General features: G+C 41.1%; 1 protein-coding gene across 5 annotated transcripts in view; it reads left to right on the top strand.

The window, feature by feature from the left end:
* The first annotated feature begins 5,281 nt into the window (after positions 1-5,281).
* Positions 5,282-21,435, top strand: part of LOC104590620 (heat shock protein 70 (Hsp 70) family protein) — a 66,254-nt gene continuing 50,100 nt past the window's right edge. For all 5 annotated transcript variants that reach the window (XR_016085209.1, XM_088902572.1, XM_088902573.1 and 2 more), the window contains exons 1-7: positions 5,282-6,349; positions 13,035-13,267; positions 15,519-15,678; positions 20,044-20,289; positions 20,432-20,568; positions 20,730-21,069; positions 21,189-21,350. Coding sequence is in view for 4 of the 5 variants with exons in the window: in XM_088902572.1 (XP_088758698.1) it covers positions 5,591-6,349; positions 13,035-13,267; positions 15,519-15,678; positions 20,044-20,289; positions 20,432-20,568; positions 20,730-21,069; positions 21,189-21,350 (2,037 nt within the window). In the remaining variant the exon portion in view is untranslated. The remainder of the gene's footprint in view (positions 6,350-13,034; positions 13,268-15,518; positions 15,679-20,043; positions 20,290-20,431; positions 20,569-20,729; positions 21,070-21,188; positions 21,351-21,435) is intronic.

Below are 21,435 nucleotides of genomic sequence, written 5' to 3'. Positions count from 1 at the left end.
ACACCAAGGTACTTGTTGGGGCCCCCTCTTCCATCAACTCTGGAAAGGAGTTTTTTCATTATGAAGTGGCAAGGAGGTTTGTCGTTCTCCCTCACCTTGTTTGTTTCGAGGACCAAGGATAAGGGTCCTTCCCAGACCAAGCTATCAAAGGAGTTAGTTGCTGTGAGGAGGATAGTGCACATGCATATCGAGGAATACACATCATCCTTATTACTGACCATGGCCTGGCTGATGTGTCCTCTGGCCGATCAATCCCAATCCGGTTCGTGGATTGCACGGTCTCCTATTTTTGAGCTTGTCTAACTCTGAAGTGATTTGTGCAAACTCGGATATGGCTGATGCTGAGGAGAGAGCTCAGTGTATGAGGTTCGCAGCAATGAGGAAGGCACAAGTGGCTGGGATTTCGGGTGCACACTCTGGGGGCATGGATCATCAATGACACTCAACGGAATGCACACCTTGGCAAGGGAAGAGGCCGAGGTCAATGGAGTTCATGGTGGTCGACTCTAAGGAGGTCGCGACTCAACTAGGGTGGTCTTTGTCGTAGGGGGGATGCTTCAGAACATGCTACGATTGAGGGTTCAACTGGGGTGTATGTGTTGCAGTGGTTGGTTCGGCTCGAGGACACCTTTGAGCCAGAAGGGTGATCGAGAAACTCGCTTGGGGTGTGATTCTCCCCAGCATTAGGAAGGAAGCTAGTAGTCACACCATCAACTTCCTGGAGAATGCGGCGTTCCATCAGATCATGGTGGTAAGTTTGGCTTTACTTATCCGTCCTTGTTTCTCTCCCATTTTTTTCTTATACTAACTATTCGATGTTTTGTAGTCGGTTTGCTTGGTTGTCAGCCTTGTTAACTGCCTTCATGGACTACGACAATTCTATGAGTCGCAAGAGATTGAAAATGCTCAGCTGAAGGTGGAATTGGCCGAGCTGAAGCACGATGTCGAGGAGAGGGAAGACATTGTCTGTAAGCTGAAGGATCGCGTTCACGATCTCAAGGAGGCATGTGATGCACTGAGAAGGGGGATCGAGGAGATCGAGGTAAAGATTGCTCGGGCAAAGGAAGAGGGCATCTCCGAGTATAAAGCTTTGAAGGCCCATCAGAACGAGTTGGACAACTATGCTACTAACTCCTGGCAAGAGGGGTTCGCTCTTTGTCAACGGAGGGTGATACTTCACTTCCTAGATTCAGCTGAAGTCGTTTAGGGGTTCGACCCTTTTGATGCCGAGGAGCTTGACGAGGGTACCACTGTAGCCGATGCCTAAGAGCAAGCCGATGATCCCCCAATGGACAGTTGATGTGCTCTTTTTTTCTCTTCCTTTTTTTTTGTATATAGCTCGGTATGCCAAGCTTAAATCAATGTATCAACTCTTTTTTATTAATGGAAATTTGGCTTTCTTACCAAGCACATTCTGTGTTACCTTTTTGAATTTTCTAAGTTGTCGTGCTTTGGAATTAGGTTGGTCGGTAAGGAGTGTTGGTTGTGCTTTTGTACTTCAAGCTAGTCGGAGGCCTTCGATTCTTATTGGATGAGGTCTCTGGTGTGGTGGTCTCGGTCTTACGTTGGCTGAGGTCTCTGGCTTAGTGGCTCGATCTTGCGCTAGCCAAGGTTGTTGGTCTTCGCTGGATGAGGTCTCTGCCTTAGTGGCATCGATCTTATGCTAACTAAGGTCTTTGGTCTTCATTGGCTAAGGTCTCTGGCTTGGCCTCAGTTTTATGCTGGTCGAGGTGCTTCCAAGCTTTCAATGTTGCCACGGAGCTCAGCGGCACTAGGTTTCAGAGAGCTGCGCTCTTCTATTGGGCTAGCCATGGTCCTTCTTGGTTAGCTCTGCTTTGGTTGCTTGTTGGGGGAGGGGGGTGTGGTCCTCGATGACTGTCTTCTTGCCATTATGCGTCGTTCCCACAGTACCCGTTGGGGACTTATTCTGGCCTCGATCGTTTGTGGTCGGCCAGGTCTTTTGTGGAGTTGTCGCCGCGTAGTGATCGTTGGTCAACGCGGAGTTTGGCCGAGTTGTGCACAAACGTTTGGTTGGTCGTGCTTGAAGGGGATTCTTTATTTATTGAATTTGTATAGTCTAGTCACCATTACTGTTCGACGCCGATAGTCGTCGGTACATTATAGTTCTGACACTCTAGCGCCTCGGGTAGATCTTCTATGCTTAGTTCCCCCTTTTAAGGGTTGTCTCACCCAAGATGGTGGCGATGGCCCCAATCGGGGGAGCTCGGGCTGGGGGCTCGTCAACACGGTGTGGTTCTTCCCTAGGTTTGTGTTCTTTGATGTCAATGAATCCACAAAGGTATCCGCATTGAACGAGGTCTTCCAGGTGGTGGCGGAGGTCGTGGCAGCTCTCGGTGTCATGGTTGTGGTTGTGGTGAAAATCACAGAACTTGTCTTGGGTTCTCTTATGGCTCTGGATTTTCATCTTCTCATGCCACTTGATGAAGTTGCGATCGTGGATTTGCATTAGTATATGAGCTTGCTGAGCATTGAGTGGAGTGAAGTTGTGAAACGTCGACGGCGGGGTCCTCGGTCCATGGTCAGGTCATCGATCTGGCCTCTTGGTTTCTTGGTCTGGTCTTCAACCATCGTGGTCATTGCACTTCCAGTCATGCGGGTCTTCATCCTCCCTACGCAATGCTTGGGCCTCTTCAACATTCATATACTTCTTTGTGTGCTTCATGTGCATGGCCAGGTTGGGTGGAGGATTCTTTTGCAAAGAGAAGCTGAACATCGAGGAGTGCAGTCCGCTCATGATGGCGGTCATAGCTACTGATTAGTTTAGAGCTTGGACTTGGAGGGCCTCAGCGTTGAACCTCGCCAAGTATTCCCTCAAGGTCTCTCCTTTTCTTTGCTGCACTTGCATGAGGTTGGCCGACATCTTCTAGTGCTTTTGGTTGGCGGTGGACTACGCTAGAAACTGCGTCTCCAGTTGCTCACACAAGGATATGGACTGTGGAGGAAGGGAAGCATACCACATTCTAGCGACTTCATGGATGGTGGCAACGAAGGCCTTGCACATGAGGCCTTCAAAGGATCCGTGTAGCATCATTAACGCCTTGAACCCCTCAATGTGGCCATTGGGGCCCGAGGCTCCATTGTACTTGTCGAACTAAGGTCTCTATACGGTTGAAGGGAGTTCGTCGACAATTTCTTGGATGAAGATGGGCTCTTTGGCAGGCTATTGACCGTGGTGTTGCTTTGTTGGTCGAGCTGTCAGGGGGGGGGGGGCAACGCTTCTATTCGCTTGGTTGCGCTCCGGTTCGGCCAAGCGCTCTTTTAGCTCTCTGATCTCGATGCCTCTATTGGCTAGGACCGTGTTTGTGGACTTCTCCCCTTTTGGGGTTGCAAGCCAATCTCGGACCGAGCTGGATTTGGCTATCGAGACCGGCAACTGCTGTAGACGTTGGTCGAGCTGTTCTTTTGCTAGCACCCTGGTAGAGTGACGAGATCTAATGTGGGCATCAAGTGCGTGAGACTGAGTTGGGGAGTCAGATCCTCTGAATGGTTGCGGTCGTTCATGCCTATCTACGTGGCACCCTTTAGGGTCCTCGGTGCAAGGATCGACTATAGTAGGCGCCTACGTGGCAGGGCATGTAGCTTGGGGAGGGTGAGCTAGTTGCCCTAACGCCTCCATTATGGCTAGGATGCAATCGACTTTCTAGTGCATGGATTGAAATTGTGCAATTTCGACTGCAGCTTGATGCTAGGGCTCACGAGGTGGAGAGTTGCGATGTGAACAGGATCCCCGAGATGGGGAACGTGCTCTAGAGCGGTAGGATGCGTTTTTGGGCATGATTTCTTTGAGTGTGTAGAAAGGTGTTTGGGAAATGGCTATTTGTACGTTTCCAACAGACGACGCCAATCTTATGTTGTTCGATCCGAGGTGTTTTGAATGGAAGACACAATCAAATAACCCTACCAACTAGATGAAGCCGAGGTGGAAGGACGATGTTATGCACTAAGATCTACAATTAGGAGAAGGGTTAGAGGCCTGAGGAGTTATTCCCTGGGTAGGTACTCTGGCACTCAAGTCAGTTCGGTAGAGAGGGAGGTGGTCGGGTTGAACAGGTTGGAATAATGTCGGTTTGAACCGAAGAGATAGTGTAAAGATATTCAGAGTGTTCTTTTAAAAGTCCAAAGTCTTTTACCTCGAGTGAGGAATACCTATTTATAATTGGGTGTCCATGTTCTAGATGGATGGTGCTTTCGGGGTTGTTGGGATGAGATCATCTGCCAAGATCTTCGAGAGGTTTCCTCTTCCCCGACGGAGTTTGCTTCCTTATCCATGTAAGACACTCCTTCTTAGTCAACTCTTCTGTTACACGTGGTACCAACATAGCTACAGAGAGGATGGCTGCGAAGGATGCCACATGGCATCTTAGCCAACTCCACCATCACTCGAACAAGAAGTGCGGTGAATGTAATGGATAAATGAAGTGCGGTGAACGTAAAGGATAAATGAGTTTTATGGTCTAGTCATTTAGTAAAGGGCATTTTTGTCCAAAAAGCAAAAACCTCACCGTCTCACTCTTTTTGTAATATTCTTGAAACGTAATCCGTTTTGTCAAAAATGATCACACGATCATTTATTTAGCAAAATGCCCTCTGGAATTTTGCTCCTGAAAATTAGTCCTAGAGAGGTGACAAATTTAAGCTACCCATAGATTCGTCATTCATCAACCATCTACATGGATTGTATATTTTATTAGTTTTTTTTCATTAAATAATCCAAACCTTGTTTTATAAGGGCAAATTGGGTATTTTAAAATTTTGGGAGAATGACAGACGAGTCTATGACAACATCATTTTATCTACCTAACGGGAGGGGTGTAGATATCACGACGGGCTGAACCTCGGGAGAGTTTTTGCTACGCACAAAATATAGGGGACGTCTAACTAATTGTCAGAAAATATGGGGGAGATTTTCCAATTTACCCAAAAATATTCTTGATTAACATCTGGATTTTGATTCAGGTCCAAGAAACCATCTACGGTTTACAATCACACAGCACAAGGGGCGCCTCAGCTTGCGCCACGTGAACATATTGCAACGTGGTTTCATTCTATTGGCTAGAGTTAGACCGTTCTTTATATACCAAGATTTTAGATTTCTTGACTTGACACGTGGATTTTTGATTCAGCTCCAGAAACATCTACGATCTACAAGCACACAGCAGAGTGGGCGCCTCAACTTGCGCCACGTGTACATAATGCAACGTGGCTTCATTTTATTGGATAGTGTTTCGTAAACTAGACAAGTAGACCGTTCTTCATACACACTTTTTTTCAACCTTCAAAACCTGTCCTACTGATCCCCAGAAAGAAAGACCGTTAACTCAGATCTTGGGTTCTTTCTCTCTATTCTTCTCGATCGAATGATCGATCAGTTCCTTTTCTCAGAATTCGAAAAGCGAAACTGAAACCCTAATTCCACAGCCTCGAAATATTGAGCTCGGGGTCAGTTTTAATGGCTGGGACCTTCGATACTTATGTGTGTTATTCTTGAATGTCATTTTGAACACTGGGATTTCGGCTTGCAGGCTTTACATTCATTTGTTCGTTTTTAGCAGTTGAAAAGCGACAGGGAATGAAGATGTGGCCTAAGTTAGGGTTATCGGTTTTGATTCTTTTTCTCATTGTAGTTCCGTCGGAATCTGCGGTTTCGAGCATAGATCTAGGTTCAGAGTGGATGAAAGTGGCGGTTGTAAACCTCAAGCCCGGGCAGAGTCCGATTTCTATAGCAATTAATGAGATGTCAAAGAGGAAATCTCCGGCATTAGTTGCATTTCAAGGTGGCAATCGCCTGGTTGGAGAAGAAGCAGCTGGAATTATCGCTAGGTACCCTGATAAGGTCTATTCACAAGTTAGAGATATCATCGGAAAGCCGTTTAAGTACGTGAAGGATCTTATGGATTCGTTGTACCTGCCGTTTGATCTGGTGGAGGATTCCAGAGGCACAGCAGGAATTAGGACCGATGACGGCGTTACTGTTTATTCGGCGGAAGAGTTGGTAGCAATGGTGCTAAGTTATGGCCTACATTTGGCGGAGTTTCATTCGAAGGTGCCGATTAAGGATGCAGTTATTACGGTGCCGCCCTACTTTGGGCAGGCGGAGCGGAAAGGATTGCTTCAAGCAGCACAATTGGCTGGTATTAATGTGCTATCTCTTATCAATGAGCACTCTGGTGCAGCACTCCAGTATGGGATCGATAAGGATTTCTCCAATGAGTCACGGCATGTTATATTCTATGACATGGGTTCAACTAGTACTTACGCTGCTCTTGTGTACTTCTCGGCTTATAATACTAAGGAGTATGGGAAGACAGTGTCGGTCAATCAATTCCAGGTAAGCTTTAATGCTGACTTCTCCTTTGGTTATTAATTCCTGAACGCATATATCGTTCTCAAAATTTGCCCCTAAATTGAGATAGAAGTTTATAAGGTGAGGCCATACACATAACTTAGGCTCCTGCTTATCCATTGAACATCTTAGCAGTGCAACATTTGATCATTTCAAGCATGAAAGTTTTATGCACCTGAAGATGAACACTGAAAATTGAGTTTAACGTGAAGGCATAAGACTAATGCTTGAAAGTAATAAGGTCAATGAAAATATAATTGATCAATTTTGTATATTTGACAGCATATCTATGAAAAAATCGTGTTGCATATGGCCATGATTTACATATTTCCTAACATTTCCACAGCATATTTCTGCGTCTAAGGGTACTGAATACTGATATGAAATATAAATGGAATGTGTCTCAACATCATTAAAATCTTTTATATCTATATCTATATCTTATACTTGTTGTAATTGGGCGATGCCTTGTCACCATCAGCATGTATTTTTCTTATATTTTAATGAAAATTTCATTTTTTACCTATTAAAAAAATCTATACTTATACTTGTTCTCCTCAAGAAATCTTTGGTACTATTTTTATTAAAAACTTGAATTCAGAAATTCCTGCAGTACTGTTTTCTAAGATTTGAATTTCCACTTTCATGAGATTGGAAGATTTTATGTCTTATCTAGCATATTATTCCTAGGTTCAAGACCAAGTCAGAAGTAAACCTGACTTCTAAAGAAGTAAAAAAGTGAGAAAGGAAGAAGAAAACAGCAGAATAGAAGAAGAGGATGGAGAAGAAGAAGAGGAAGAAGAAGAGGGTTTGATAATCATCTCTCTCCCCTTACTAATCATTTTATTAATCTTCACTAATGTGGTTAATTACAAATCAGCCCTTAAGTGGGGTGTCCAACTAAGCATAAACTTAAAATAAGTTAATAGGCCCATAAGACAAGCCCATTAGCATACAAAATAAATAACCTACTCTACTAAAACATAAAATAGACACTAGGGCCCATTCGGCCCAGTCTCTCTACACTCTCCCTCAAGCTGAGCATAGATGTCAATCATGCCCAGCTTGCTTATATAGTGTGTCAGTTTCCCTTTTGGAACACCTTTGGTCAAGACATCAGCCAACTGCTCTTCTGAAGAAATAAATGGCAAGCAAACATCTCCTAAAACAACTCTTTCTTGTATAAAATGTCTATCAACCTCTATGTGCTTAGTTCTGTCATGTTGAGCACGATTATGTGCAATATTGATAGTAGCTTGGTTGTCATAGTAGAGCATCTTTGGCTTTACATGGTCAACATCCAACTCTTCCAGAAGTGATATCAACCGCAGTAATTCTGACACTCCATCTGCCATTGCCCTGTATTCTGCTTTAGTTGAAGATCTGGCTACTACATACTGTTTCTTACTCCTCCATGAGACAATGTTTCCTGTCATTAAAGCACAATATCCTGAGGTGGATCTCCTATCATCAATACATCCAGCCCAATCAACATTAGTGTATGCTTCTAACTTTGTTTGTCCATGTTAGGAAAACAGAATACTTTTCCCTGGAGTGCCTTTCAAATAACACAAAACTCTTTCAGCAGCAACTAATTGTGTGTCTCTGGGAGAATGCATAAACTGACTAATAACACTCATTGCATAGGAAATATCTGGCCGAGTCATGTAGAGATATAACAACTTCCCAAGCAGTCTCTGAAACACTCCCCTATTAGGTAACAGTTCACCATCAGTGGCAGAGAGCTTATGATTGGGATCTATAGGGGTGGGAGCTGGTTTAGCACCAAGTTTACCAGTCTCTACTAGGAGGTCAAGAACATACTTGTGTTGAGAAATGAAGATACCATCATTGGATTTAGCAACTTCAATTCCCAAGAAATATCTAAGATCCCCCAAATCCTTGATTTCAAATTTAGAGTTAAGAAATCCTTTTGAGCTTAATCACTTCTTGGGTGTCATTACCCTTGACCACAATGTGATCAACATAAACAATCAGAAAAGTCACCAAAGAGTTAATTCTTTTCAGAAACAAAGTATAGTCAGATTGGATTTGTGTGTAACCAAAGGATACAAGAGCAGATTTGAATCTCTGAAACCAGGCTTGAGGAGACTGTTTGAGACCATAAATAGATTTCTGCAGTTTACACACCTTCCCTTGCATTTCTTTTCTATACACCCTTTGAGGCAAAGACATATAGACCTCTTCATGGCGGTCTCCATTCAAAAAGGCATTTTTAATATCGAACTGGTGAAGGGGCTAATCAAAAGTAGCATCTAGAGACAACAAAACTTGAATTGAAGTCATCTTGGTCATAGGAGCAAAGGTCTCAAGGTAGTCAATAGCATACATCCGAGTGTAGCCTTTAGCAACCAATCGATCCTTAAACCTCTCAATGGTGCCATCAGAATGGTACTTAATGGTGAACACCCATTTACAACCCATAGGCTCCTTCCCTTTAGGCAAATCCACAATATCCTAGGTATGGTTCTTATGCAAAGCATCAAATTCAGTCATCATAGCATCCCTCCATTCAGGTTTGGACAGGACTTCTAGTACAGACCTGGGAATAACATGGGTAAAAATGGAGGCAAGAAAAGAGTAATAGGTAGGGGATAGAAGGCTATAAGACAGGTGTTTAGAGATACAATGTGTTGTACACTTCCGCTTGCCTTTTCGAAGGGCAATAGGAAGGTCAAGGTCTGGGAAGGTAGGTGGGTTAGAGGAGGGCTGATTTGTTGCCTCAATAGTGATGGGAGGTGCAAGAGGCTTTGTGGAAGGAGTGGAAACAACTTGCCCATCCTTGAATCTTTGTTGTTAGTACCACCTTTGGAGCACAGGATGTGAAGGAAATGTAGGAGGATGAGCTGGAGGAGGAGGGGGAGCAAGAACATGTGGAGAGACAGTGGAAGGGGAGGCATCAGAAGAAGATGAGTCAGTAGGGGACTCAAAAGGAATTGGAAGAGGAACCATTGGAGATGTACGTAGCAAATGACTGCTCAGGATGCTCCCCCTCAGGAGAAATACTAAAGAGAGGAATGGACTTAGCAAATGTGACATCCCTAGAGACAAAGCAGGTGCCACGAGCTAGATCAAAACAACAATGTCCCTTTTGTGTGGAGGCATATTCTTGAAAACACACTTATGTGCCTTAGGCTCAAATTTGTGTCTCTGATGATTATGAACATGTACATAGTAAGTGCACCCAAAGATTCGGGTAGAAAGAGAAAAGAGATCCCCATCCGGAAAGATAAGGCTAAATGGGGTTTTGAAACCCAGAACCTGAGAAGGCATACGGTTGTTAATCAAGAAGGTGGCAGTAAGGACAACATCCCTCCAAAATTTAATAGGAACATGAGATGCAAAAAGGAGGCATCAAGCAACCTCAACCATATGGTGGTTCTTCCTTTTCGTCGCTCCATTCTGTTGTGGAGTGTAGGAACAAGAACTCTAATGAATAACCCCAAAGGTCTCAAAGTAGGATGAAAGGTTCTTCTCAAAATATTCCTTAGCATTATTAGATTGGAATATTTCGATCCATGTATTAACCTGGGTAAGGATAAGCTTATGAAAATTTTTCACAATAGTTGGTACTTCATCCTAGGATCTTATGAGATAAGTCCAAATATAGCGAGAATAATCATCAATAAAGAGGATAAAATATCTTTAACCCCCCATAGTAGGCAAATGATATGACCCCCACACATCGGAGTGCACAATATGAGAAGGAGAAACGGATCTTTTATTGCTTATTGAATAAGATTGTCCACAATGCTTTGCGAGTTCACAAGACTCACAATGAAGACTCGATAAAGACACTCTCCCTTAAGCATATTGGGAAACAAATGGCTCAAGGCTGAAAAAAGTAAATGACCAAACCACAAATGACATAACATGACTCTATCAATAAACTCTAACACAACAAACTCCAAAGCTACTCCATTAGGTGGTCCAAGACTCTTATCAGGTGTGTCCAACAAGTATATTTCATTTGCCTCATGGCCACTCCCAATCATCCTCTAAGATTTTAGGCCCCGAAAAACACGGTGGGTAGGAAAAAGGGTTATGCTACAATTCATGGATTTAGTCATGCTAGCTTGAGGACATGAAGAACATAGGATAAGACAAGTGTGTCAAAGGCCTTGATATATCCTTTGCCAGAGATGGGAACAAGAGACCCATCAACAAGAGATATCTTCTCTCTACCAGAGAGGAGTTGATAGGAACAAAATATGTTAGACAAACTGGTCATATGGTCTAATGCACCAGAATCAATAATCCAAGAGATTTTATGATTACCTGAAATAGAAGCATGATTTATAGAAGCACGAGTACTTGAGTGAGCAAATGTAGGTGATGAAGTGCTGCCAAAAGGGTAGGATGTTGTTACAGTGGTTTCAAGTGATTCAATAACCTCCCATACTTTTCAAACTCTTCCTTTACTGCTGCCAGCTGCTCCATAGCTGATTTTTCTTCACTCTCCTTGTTCTCTCCTTCAGGTACTATGGCAACATTAGCATTCTTAGGCTATCCTGTCTGACCATTCTTCTTAAAGCTGTTGCTATTGCTGTTATTGTTGTTATTCTGAAACCTGTCCGGGAGAAGATCAGGATGGAGTTTCCAACAAGTGTCCTTAGTATGCTTTGGTTTTTACAGTATTCACATATCACTTCTTTCTTCTCGGTCGGACCTTTTATCTTTATTCCAGCATGTGCAAAATGTTCTGTAGGTGGACTCTGTTACTGCACTTTTCGCCTTCTCTCTTCATTGCTTACCATAGCGTATGCCTAAGCAAGAGTGACATCATCCTTCACTAGAATATTCTGTCTAGTAATGTCGAACTCAGGGTTGAGTCCTGTAAGAAACTCAAGCACCTTGTTTTGTTCCACCAGTTTCCTAAAAGTCTCTACATCATTAGTACTCTCCCAAACAACCGTCTCCATAACATTAATTTCCTGCCATAGTGATTTCAGCACGGAATACTAGATCGCTACACTCTTCTCCTCTTGTCTCAGATTTTTCACATCACTTTTCAGCTTATAGACTTTTGCCACATTCAACTTCTGTGAATGTTTCCATAACATTGTCATAGATTTCCTTGGCCGAAAACATCCAGAGATAATGCTGACTTATATGGGGCTGCATAGAGTTAACTAACCATCCAATAATAGTGTAGTTCTCCTATATCCATTTCTCATATGCAGGGTCTGTTTCTACGGGTTTCACCTTACTGCTTGTGAGATATCTCAGTTTACCTCTACTATAGACATGAATCTGTATAGATTGTGCCCAGGCTAGATAATTGGTGCCATCTAGCTTGATTGTGGTCACTCCAGTAAAACAGGAATCTACTGGGCCAACCCCAGATACCAGCATTTTCTTTGATTCACTTCTGGAATGCTCCATTGATCAAGCGAATATCAAAAAACTAGTTTTTCAGTCTATATAAACTTAACTGAGGTCAATACAATACCTGCAGACTTGAAAACTAGGGTTTCACTGCGCCCAATTGTCGAGGAGGAAGAGAGAAGAGGTAGCCGCTCCTACCAGGGCTTCCAAACCACCTACAAGTCTTAGCCACACACTTCTAGAGGTCAAACTACACCTCCAAAGTCTTGAGCGCCACACCCAAATCTTCTCCTTGACCTATAACTTGAAAGCTCTCTAGTCGGCTAGGGTCAGAAAATTACAACTCCACTTCTTGGCAGTTTTCGGCCAGATTCTAATTCTTCAAACCCTCTACCAACTAGGCAAAAATATTCTCTGATCTATTAAGAATTTATCTCTCCATACACACTCCTAATCGAAGGGTGTATGGGAAAAGAGAAATTAAGAAAAGAAAAAAGAGGGAAAACCTGCTCTGATACCAAGAACTTCTAAATCTGATAAGAAACTGATTAAAGAAGTAAAAAAGTGAGAAAGGAAGAAGAAACAATAGAATAGAAGAAGGGGATGGAGAAGAAGAAGAGGAAGAAGAAACAATAGAATAGAAGAAGGGGATGGAGAAGAAGAAGAGGAAGAAGAAGAGGGTTTGATAATCACCTCTCTCCCTTCACTAATCCTTTTATTAGTCTTCACTGATGTAGTTAATTACAAATCAGCCCTTAAGTGGGGTTTTTAGCTAAGCATAAATTTTAAATAACTTAAAAGAAGTTAACAGGCCCATTAGCATACAAAATAAATAACCTACTACTGAAACATAAAATAGACACTAGGGCCCATTCGGCCCAGTCTCTCTACAAAGTCTATATCATAAGTATCATCTTAAGATGGAGAATCTTTGGTACATGTATACATGCTGTATAGCAAATAGTCTTCCCTACTTTTCTTCCTTTTCTCCTTGTATTTCATGGTGATCAAGAAGTTGGTTGTTTCTTCTACCATTTTGGGATCCTTTTCCTCTCAAAGATGGCTAGTCACTTGTTATGATGTTGTTACATGTTATTGTGTTACTAACAGTGGAGCTGTAAAACAGCCTGACATTTTTCTCTGACTAATTCCTATTACGTATCTAGAATTATTTTGGTAATTGAGATTGTTAGGCTTGTGACCTTATAATTGTTATTGTTATTTGTGCCCTTTTTGTGTTCCGTTATGCATTATGCCTATTGATGGTCATTGGAATTTTTTCATTTGTTTTGGGAGATGTAATTCATGAATGATGTTGCAGGTTAAAGATGTCAGATGGAACATGGCACTTGGGGGTCAAGATATGGAAATGCGTTTGGTGGAGTACTTCGCAGATGAGTTCAATAATCAAGTTGGGAATGGGATAGATGTAAGGAAGTCCCCTAAAGCAATGGCTAAATTGAAGAAACAGGTTAAACGCACCAAAGAAATTTTAAGTGCAAATACCATGGCTCCAATGTCAGTTGAATCACTTTATGATGATCGTGATTTTAGGTGGGCTGAACTACAAACAATTACCTCAAAAACATTTTATATCTAGCAACAGGTTTTTCCTTCTAGTAGTAAATGTTGCAACTCTTTTTTCCAATGGTTTGCTAACTAAATGCTTTGAAAAGAAAAGGAAAGAGAAAGACAACCTAGGTAAATGTGTAAATGTGATACTATTTCTTGTCAAGAAGTTACAAGATGGTTAGTACTGCATATATTAAAAAATACTGATCAAAAGAGAAGGAAAACTAGCTTCATGTACAGACATAGCTATGATGTTTTCAAACCTTTTGGCATGAAATAGTAATCACAGAGCAGAAAATGTAGGAATTTCCAACCAAAACAAAGGGCCAGTAAATAGGATTCGAAAATCTAGAAGGCTTCACTAAATTTGCTTGTGTTATCTATAGTTAAAGATTTGCAGAAGGGGACATACTATACAAAGGAAAAGATAGCATCCTCCCATGCTGCTTGAACAATCTAGGCTTTAATCATTGCATCCTGTAGTACATGGTTACTTGAACTTGCTTACCATTTACCAAGAAGATGTAACATCAATACTGAGGCCTTGGCACAACGGTTAGTTGCTCCATTTCAATCTGGGTGACCAGGGTTCAAATCTTGGAAACAGCTTCTTTGTATGTGAAGGGTAAGGCTGTGTACAACTGTCCCTCCCCAGACCCCGCATTGGCGGGGAAACTCATGCACTGGGCTGCCCTTTACTTTATGTATGCTTCTAGAGTTTCTTTGCTTAACAGACTGAAAAATATTGTATATTTTAGCAAATCATACTATAGGAAATGATGCAGCAAGATGTGTTGGAAACTTCTGTTTTTAGATTCAGAACATGGTTAGATTTGTAGGTCTGGATATGAGGTTAGAATTTAGAAAGCTGTAAAGTAGTTGGAAACCAGTTAGGCTGCGAGAAAGAGAAGGTTTCTATGCTCTAAACAGATCAGTTAGGGGCTACACTGCTTTTGTAAATTAATAGAGAAAACTAAAGGGAAAGACTTGCTGAATTAGTTTTTAGTAGTAAAAAGTGTGAGTGTTATGAAGAAGGAAAGCAGTGAATCAGTGATGAATGTGGTTGTAGATAAGATGTATGATTGCTAGACTGACTATTATGAGGGCAGAAGCAAGGCTCAAAATTTCATCACGTACATCTGGCCATATCGGTCAATACGCCAAATATTTTTCTTTTGGGTGGTTTGACCCATTTCAGGGGGTAGCCAGGCCTAAAACCTACCTCTCTTCCCTATTTTTGAAAAGGAAAACTAAAAAAAGAAGAGTGTGGTGCAAAGTACATATACACCCCTTCCGTCATATTTGGGTATATTGATACTGTGAACCTTGGGCAGAAGTAACGTAAAAGCATTAAACTAAAAGACAAGAGAAGATATAAGAAATGGCACTTATTAAAGTCAGTCCACAATATTGCTGCTCTGAAGCTGTGCTTCTGGCAAATAGGATCTCAAATAACAAAATTGTCACTGAAAAAGCTACTATAACAGTACAACCAATACCTTACCCCTAATCCTAAAATGAAATGAATTGCAACTAAAATCACAAAACCAACCCCGCTTTACATATAAAGACTAAAAATTTAGGCTGGATGTTGCCCCATACCCCAGCATGAACTTATTTTGACTTGCCTCAAGGGGCCCTTACAAAGGTGGAGGGCCAATTTCTTAGGATAGGGAATGCAAGGTGTTTAACATCACACTAGCTACTTGAAATAATTCAAATAGGGATAAATGTATAGATTAAAAGTTTCACATGCTTGAATTGTTGAGTGCATGAAGCACTTAGATACGATCTACATATGTTTGCTTTCACTTTCACATTTTCACTTTATATGTGATTATATGTTATGCTTATGTATTTTACTTTGAGCCAACAGGCATTTTAAATTTAATTTCTTTTAAAATCCAGGTTTCCTTTTTTTTGTATTATTCTTTTTTTTTTCAAAAATTTGTGCCTTGCTTCAAAACTGAGTGCCTTGCCTTGTTCCTCAAGCACTATAAGGCCCTTGTGCTTTTCTTGCACCTTGCACTCACTGAAAATGCATACCTTTTCCTATTGTTCCCTTTGTCAAATGGACTTTGGTAACCAGCAAGTATAGAGCCATGATTTCACTTGCTCATTTTTAATACCCTTTACATTTATTTGTAAAATGTTAACTAATACCTGTGAAAATCAACATGATGGTAATTATATTTTTCTTTTTTTTTATTTCTATTATTTTTATTTTCTATAGAAGCACAGTAACTCGGGAGAAATTTGAAGATCTTTGTGGAGACCTGTGGGAGCAATCTCTTCTGCCTGTGAAAGAAGTGATCAAGCATTCAGGTTTGAATGTTGATGAGATATATGCAATAGAGCTGATAGGCGGTGCCACTCGCGTGCCAAAGTTACAGGTCAGTGGATAGATCTTCTTTATGATATCTGGTGCTAATTTTCATGAGCTAATTCATGTTTTTATATTCTGTTTCATAGAAGTGGTAATTTAGTTGTTCCTCTGGCATAGTTTTTTGTTTTTATTTTTTGATAGATAATGATAATGAAAATTTTATTAAATAAAGAACTAAGTATTCATCATACAATTCCCCACAAAGAAGCGCGAGGTGCAGCCTCCAAACTACATCATAAAGCTTACAATTGAGCCCAAAAGAGCTGATTCCTATGTACTCCTTGTTTAGCTAGAAGGTCTGCCAGCCCATTTGCCGATCTTCTTTCCCATTGAACTGTGACTGAAATATTTGAAGTCAGCCACTTAAATCTTCTCAAAACCCCCTATACAGCCAGGCTGCCGTCTGTGGTTCTTTTAGCCATCCAATAACCAGTTTGGAATCACCTTCAATCATTAAATGCTCCACTGCCAACTCTCTTGCATGTTCTGCTCCTTGTAACACAGCTTGGCTGCATTTACAGAGTCTCCCCACCCTATAGGACCAGTAAATAGAGCTACAATCTGGCCCTCATCATTTCTGAAGACTCCTATTCCAGATGGCCCCGGGTTGCCCAAACTACTGCCATCAAAATTTAGTTTAATGATGCCTGCATCAGGAGGCTTCCAATCCACCACCGGCTTGCTTCTGGGCATAGTTTTTTATTTTTTTATTGATAATAATCAAAGTGCTTTGTTAATATATTTAGGGAGAATGTGTTACAATATGTGTGCATGACATCCCTTTTAGTCACTAGCCTTAGCTTTATTTTTGATAATAAAATGAAATTTGTTAAAGAAACAAAAGAAAACATAAAACAAGGTCACAAGGGTTCACCAACAGGGGGAAGGAAAACACCTCAAATGAAACAACCCAAAAAACAGGAAACTAAACACCAAACAAAACAGCAAAATCAAAAACTTCCTCAAACACCATACATCATCACTCCATCCCCTAACCCCCCAAGACCAAATGAAAACTTCATGAATCATCACTAGTCCTCCCCCTCAAACAGCTCTTCCTGCCCATTGTCAGCTTCATTCCACACCTCTCCTCCTTCCTCCACTATAACATTTTTCAAACTTTCTTCCCTCCTCTCAAACTCCTCAAGGCTTCTCTAATAAAAGCCCCCCCCCCCCCCCAAAAAAAAAAAAGGACCGGGATTTTTTCCAATTTCAACATTTTTCTCATTAGCCAAATTTCCTTCCTTCTCCACCTTTTCTCCTGGGATCATATCAATCATTCTCACTTCATCTTCAACTGTTCCCACACTCCTTTTCTTATGATCATTATCCATCTGTGTCTCCGAATTGCTATCAACCATTCTCACCTCATCTTCAATTGTTCCCACACTCCTCTTCTTATGATCATAATCCAACTGTATCTCCAAATTGCTGGTGCCAAAAGAGTCTTCCCCACCAACGCTATCCAACAATGAAACCTTTGCATTTACCCCCTGTTCTCTTGTACCTGCACCAACCAATCCAAGCTTCAGCCACAAGAAGACTTTAGTTATGTGAACAATGCGTTGTGCTTGCAAGGAACACAAGACTTCTTTGGAACCAGTTCAATGTTCTCAACCTCAATTCCTCTTCCTCTTTCCTCTTGCGACCCAAATCCACTCCTATGGCCCCTCCAAAATGTTAGTTCATTTAATTCAAGGTGGGCCACATCTATAAATCAAAGGTTTTGATTTTGTTGTTTCAGTGCAGCGCTACGACAGTGCTGTAGCAAATGTGGTTTAAACTTACCTATCATCACCTCCTCAAAATAAAAAGGATCAGCAGCAGGCATCAAGTTCAAAGAAAGACTCCTGTTGCCAATAGCTTCCACAGGACCCTCCTCTGAACCACCTACAGATACTTAGCCAATTGAACAAAGAACATCAACTTTCTAATGATCTCCCAACCTATCCACCCCTTCATAATTCTCCTCTGAACCAGTCAGAACTGACTCCACCAAAGCAGCAAAACTTTCTTGTATCGGAAAGTCAGCATCCTTCTAATCCTCTGAGTTGTTACTGGCCACAGGAGACTCAATGCTCTATTGATCAAGTCCCAGGAGATTGATCACCCAACCGACTCTACCAAAGCAGCAAAACTTTCTTTTATCGGAAAGTCAGCATTCTTCTGATCCTCTGAGTTGTTACTGGCTACAGGAGACTCAATGCTCTATTGATCACAAGTCCCAGGAGATTGATCACCCGCAGCAATGCTCCGACACCTACCAGAGCCAGCACGATCCTCCACAACATCTTCAACAGTCTTCCTGTTGCCACCTCTATCGAACTTCGAGATCATCCCAGCCCAACTCTCCTTCCCCTTGTTCCACTTCTCAGATTCGTTTCTGTTTAGGACTCCCAAAGCTTTAGCCTTTCAACGCTTGAAATAAGCGTGGCCCCTATTGTCAACCTGCAACTTAGGCCGCAGGTACAGCCCACTCTTCTTTTTAAAATTAAATTCCTTAAAAAGCTCCCCATTTAATCCTTCAACTGGCCCCACAAAACCATGTGGCTCCACCCATTCTAACCCAGAGAACTCTTCTTCCTTTTGCATCTCACACCTTTACTCGTTTGGCCTCCATGAGCCCACCACCCCACTCTCTGCACCAACATTAAAAGAGTCAACAAAAGTCGACCAATCCATAAAAGTAGAACCAGCCAGCAATTTAGCTTCATTTCCTACTTGGCTCTTCGAGTCCCGATGCCCACCACTACCACTGAGAGTGGAGTGGTGGGCTCATGGAGGCCAAACGAGTAAAGATGTGAGATGCAAAAGGAAGAAGAGTTCGAGACCCACCACTTAGGACTTAAATTTTTTACTAATACTCCTGAAATGCCCTCATCTTCTGTAAAGAGACTGGGCCGAATGGGCCCTAGTGTTTTTTTATTTCCTATCCTTTTATTTGTTGTGTTTATGTTAATGGGCCTGCTAACAGTAGTTTATTCATTCTTTTGTGTTATGTTGTTAGCAGGCCTCCCCATTAAGGGAATCTTTGTAATTATCTCCTTTGAGATTGGATTAATAAAAGTAATTAGGAGAAAGGAGAGTGGACTGGAGTTGACTGATTGAACTCTCTTCTCCTTCTCCCTTCTTCTCTCACCATCTTCTTCCTCTTCTGATTTCTGCTATCTTCACTTTTCTTCTATTTTCAGATTGAAATACCTTTTTCTTTTGTGTTGATTTACATCTTGGTATTAGATCAACCATTTTCTCTTCCTTCTTTCTCTTCAATCCCATAAACTCTTTAATTGGAAGTGTATAGAGAGTTGGATTGCTTATTGTTTTTAATTTATTGCTGCCTAGTTGGTATCTAGAATCTGTCTATTGGAATGCCAAGAAGATGCTGTTTTTTTCTCTTGTCCAAAACCCTAGCCACTTTTTTTGGCACCCTGAAAACTAGTAGTCAGGTTGGCCAAAGTGGACTTAATCAAAGTTATCGTTCCGCCAATGGAAATGTAATTACACTTCTAGGCTGTTAACCTTTTCCCATATTTTTCTTAGACAGGGATCCAAAAATCACCACTCGGATTGCATCCTTGAGGAAGACCTAGCACCTCCACTATTGCACTTAATTCATTGTCCTCTGAATTTACCCCAGTTACACAACTCTTTTTGAAGTTTATTCTTAAATTTGACAAAGATTCAAATAACTTTAGCAACAATCTCAACCTCCTCATGTATTGTAAATTGCTCCCATAATAGAAGATTATTATATCGTCAACGAATTGGAGGTAACATAACATTGTTTCTCCCAACTGTCCAACCCTTAAACAACTCCTCCCTATCAGCTCTAGAGGTTGACTTGCCAAGCATGTCTGTGATTAGAGTGAAAAAGGAAAGGAGATAGTGGGTCTCCGTGTCTAAGGCCTCTGTAAGTGGGGAAAAAATCTCTCACTACTGACCAAGACTGAAAAAAATTACAAGTTTGTAAACAACCAGCAATCCACTTGCACCATTTCCTCTCAAATCCATGTTCCCTCATTACCTCCAGTAAAAAAGACCAGTCCACAAGATCATAGGCTCTCGACATCCAACTTACACAGAACTCCTTTGCCATATATAGAGGTTAATATGACAATCAGCAATCAGTCAATGCACTTGTGTAGAGGTTAATATATAATATAATGCCTTTAATATGACAATCAACAATCAGTCAATGTACATGTGTAGGAGTTAATATATGATATAATGCCAATACTTCTTGGGTTTACACGCAGACCACCATGCAAAAAAATGTAATCCATTACACTGACACGCACCATTATGTTTAAAGGGTTGAGTTTACCTACATTTGATGCAAACTGAGTATGAGACACTGTTTGCTTTCTTACAGGCTAAACTCCAGGAATTTCTTGGGAGGAAAAATCTGGACAAACATCTGGATGCTGATGAAGCTATTGCACTTGGAGCATCACTTCATGCTGCAAATTTAAGTGATGGAATCAAGTTGAATCGCAGGCTAGGAATGATTGATGGTTGTTCATATGGTTTTATGATTGAGATTGATGGGCCAGATCTTTTAGAAGACTATAGCAGTAAACAGCTACTTGTAACACGAATGAAGAAACTTCCCAGTAAGGTATAAACTGTAAGTTGGACTTGGTTGCCATGATAGTGTGTTAGATTGGTATTTGCATTTGCTTCTCACTAATGTTTAAGTTTGTTAGAGTTACATTTGGTTGGCAACTTACTAATTATGTTTGGGTGTGCTAATGATACAGATGTTTAGGTCTATTAATCATAACAAGGACTTTGAAGTTTCTCTCAGTTATGAGAGTGCAGATCTACTACCACCTGGCATTTCTTCTGATAAATTTGCCCACTATGCAGTTTCTGGTCTGACAGATGCTAGTGAGAAGTAAGAGATTGGCAACTTCTTAAATAATGATTGGATCTAGGTTCTTCTTTGATGCTATTGCTGATTAAAAAACTGCTTTAATAATTTTGAGCAATGATACCAGTTCTCCTATTGCAAAGACTGCATAACATAACCAGCTATTATGGTATACTTCTGTTTAGGTATTCATCTCGCAATCTGTCATCTCCTATCAAGGCAAACCTGCATTTCTCTCTCAGTAGAAGTGGAATACTTTCTTTGGATCGTGCAGATGCCGTCATTGAAATTTCAGAATGGGTAGAAATTCCTAAAAAGAATTTGACTGTGGAGAATTCAACTACTGTTACTGCTAATGTATCACTTGAATCTAGTGCAGTAAACACCTCGGAAACAATGAAGGATGACATGCTCAATGATGGTGCAATTGCTAACACATCGAATTCAAACTTGGAAGAGCAAACTAGCATAGATTCTGTGACTGAAAGAAAACTGAAGAAGAGAACTTTTAGGATTCCACTGAAGGTGCATAAATTGAAACAGCTTTGTCGTCATTAACTTATGCCACACTGTAACTTTAGTTTGACCAGGGATAGTTCTGAAGTTGATGATTTCAGCTAACTGTTTTTATTTTACAAGTACAGATAGTTGAAAAAACGATGGGCCCTGGAATGTCTCTTTCTAAAGAATCTTTTTCTGAAGCAAAACATAGACTGGAGCAACTTGACAAAAAAGATGCGGAGCGAAGAAGAACTGCAGAGCTTAAAAATAACTTGGAAGGATACATATATGCTACTAGAGAAAAGGTTTGTACTTTAGAGTTCTTTAACAATTCTAAACTTGTATTTAATAAAGCTCTATTGAACTTCCTTGTTCTTTATCCCTCTATCT

The sequence above is a fragment of the Nelumbo nucifera genome, chromosome 4 (genome assembly GCF_055504915.1).
Source record: "Nelumbo nucifera cultivar China Antique chromosome 4, China Antique-T2T, whole genome shotgun sequence".
NCBI classification, from domain to species: Eukaryota; Viridiplantae; Streptophyta; class Magnoliopsida; order Proteales; family Nelumbonaceae; genus Nelumbo; species Nelumbo nucifera.
The sequence above is the reverse complement of the archived record's forward strand: the minus strand, read 5'-3'. Positions and strand labels throughout refer to the sequence as shown.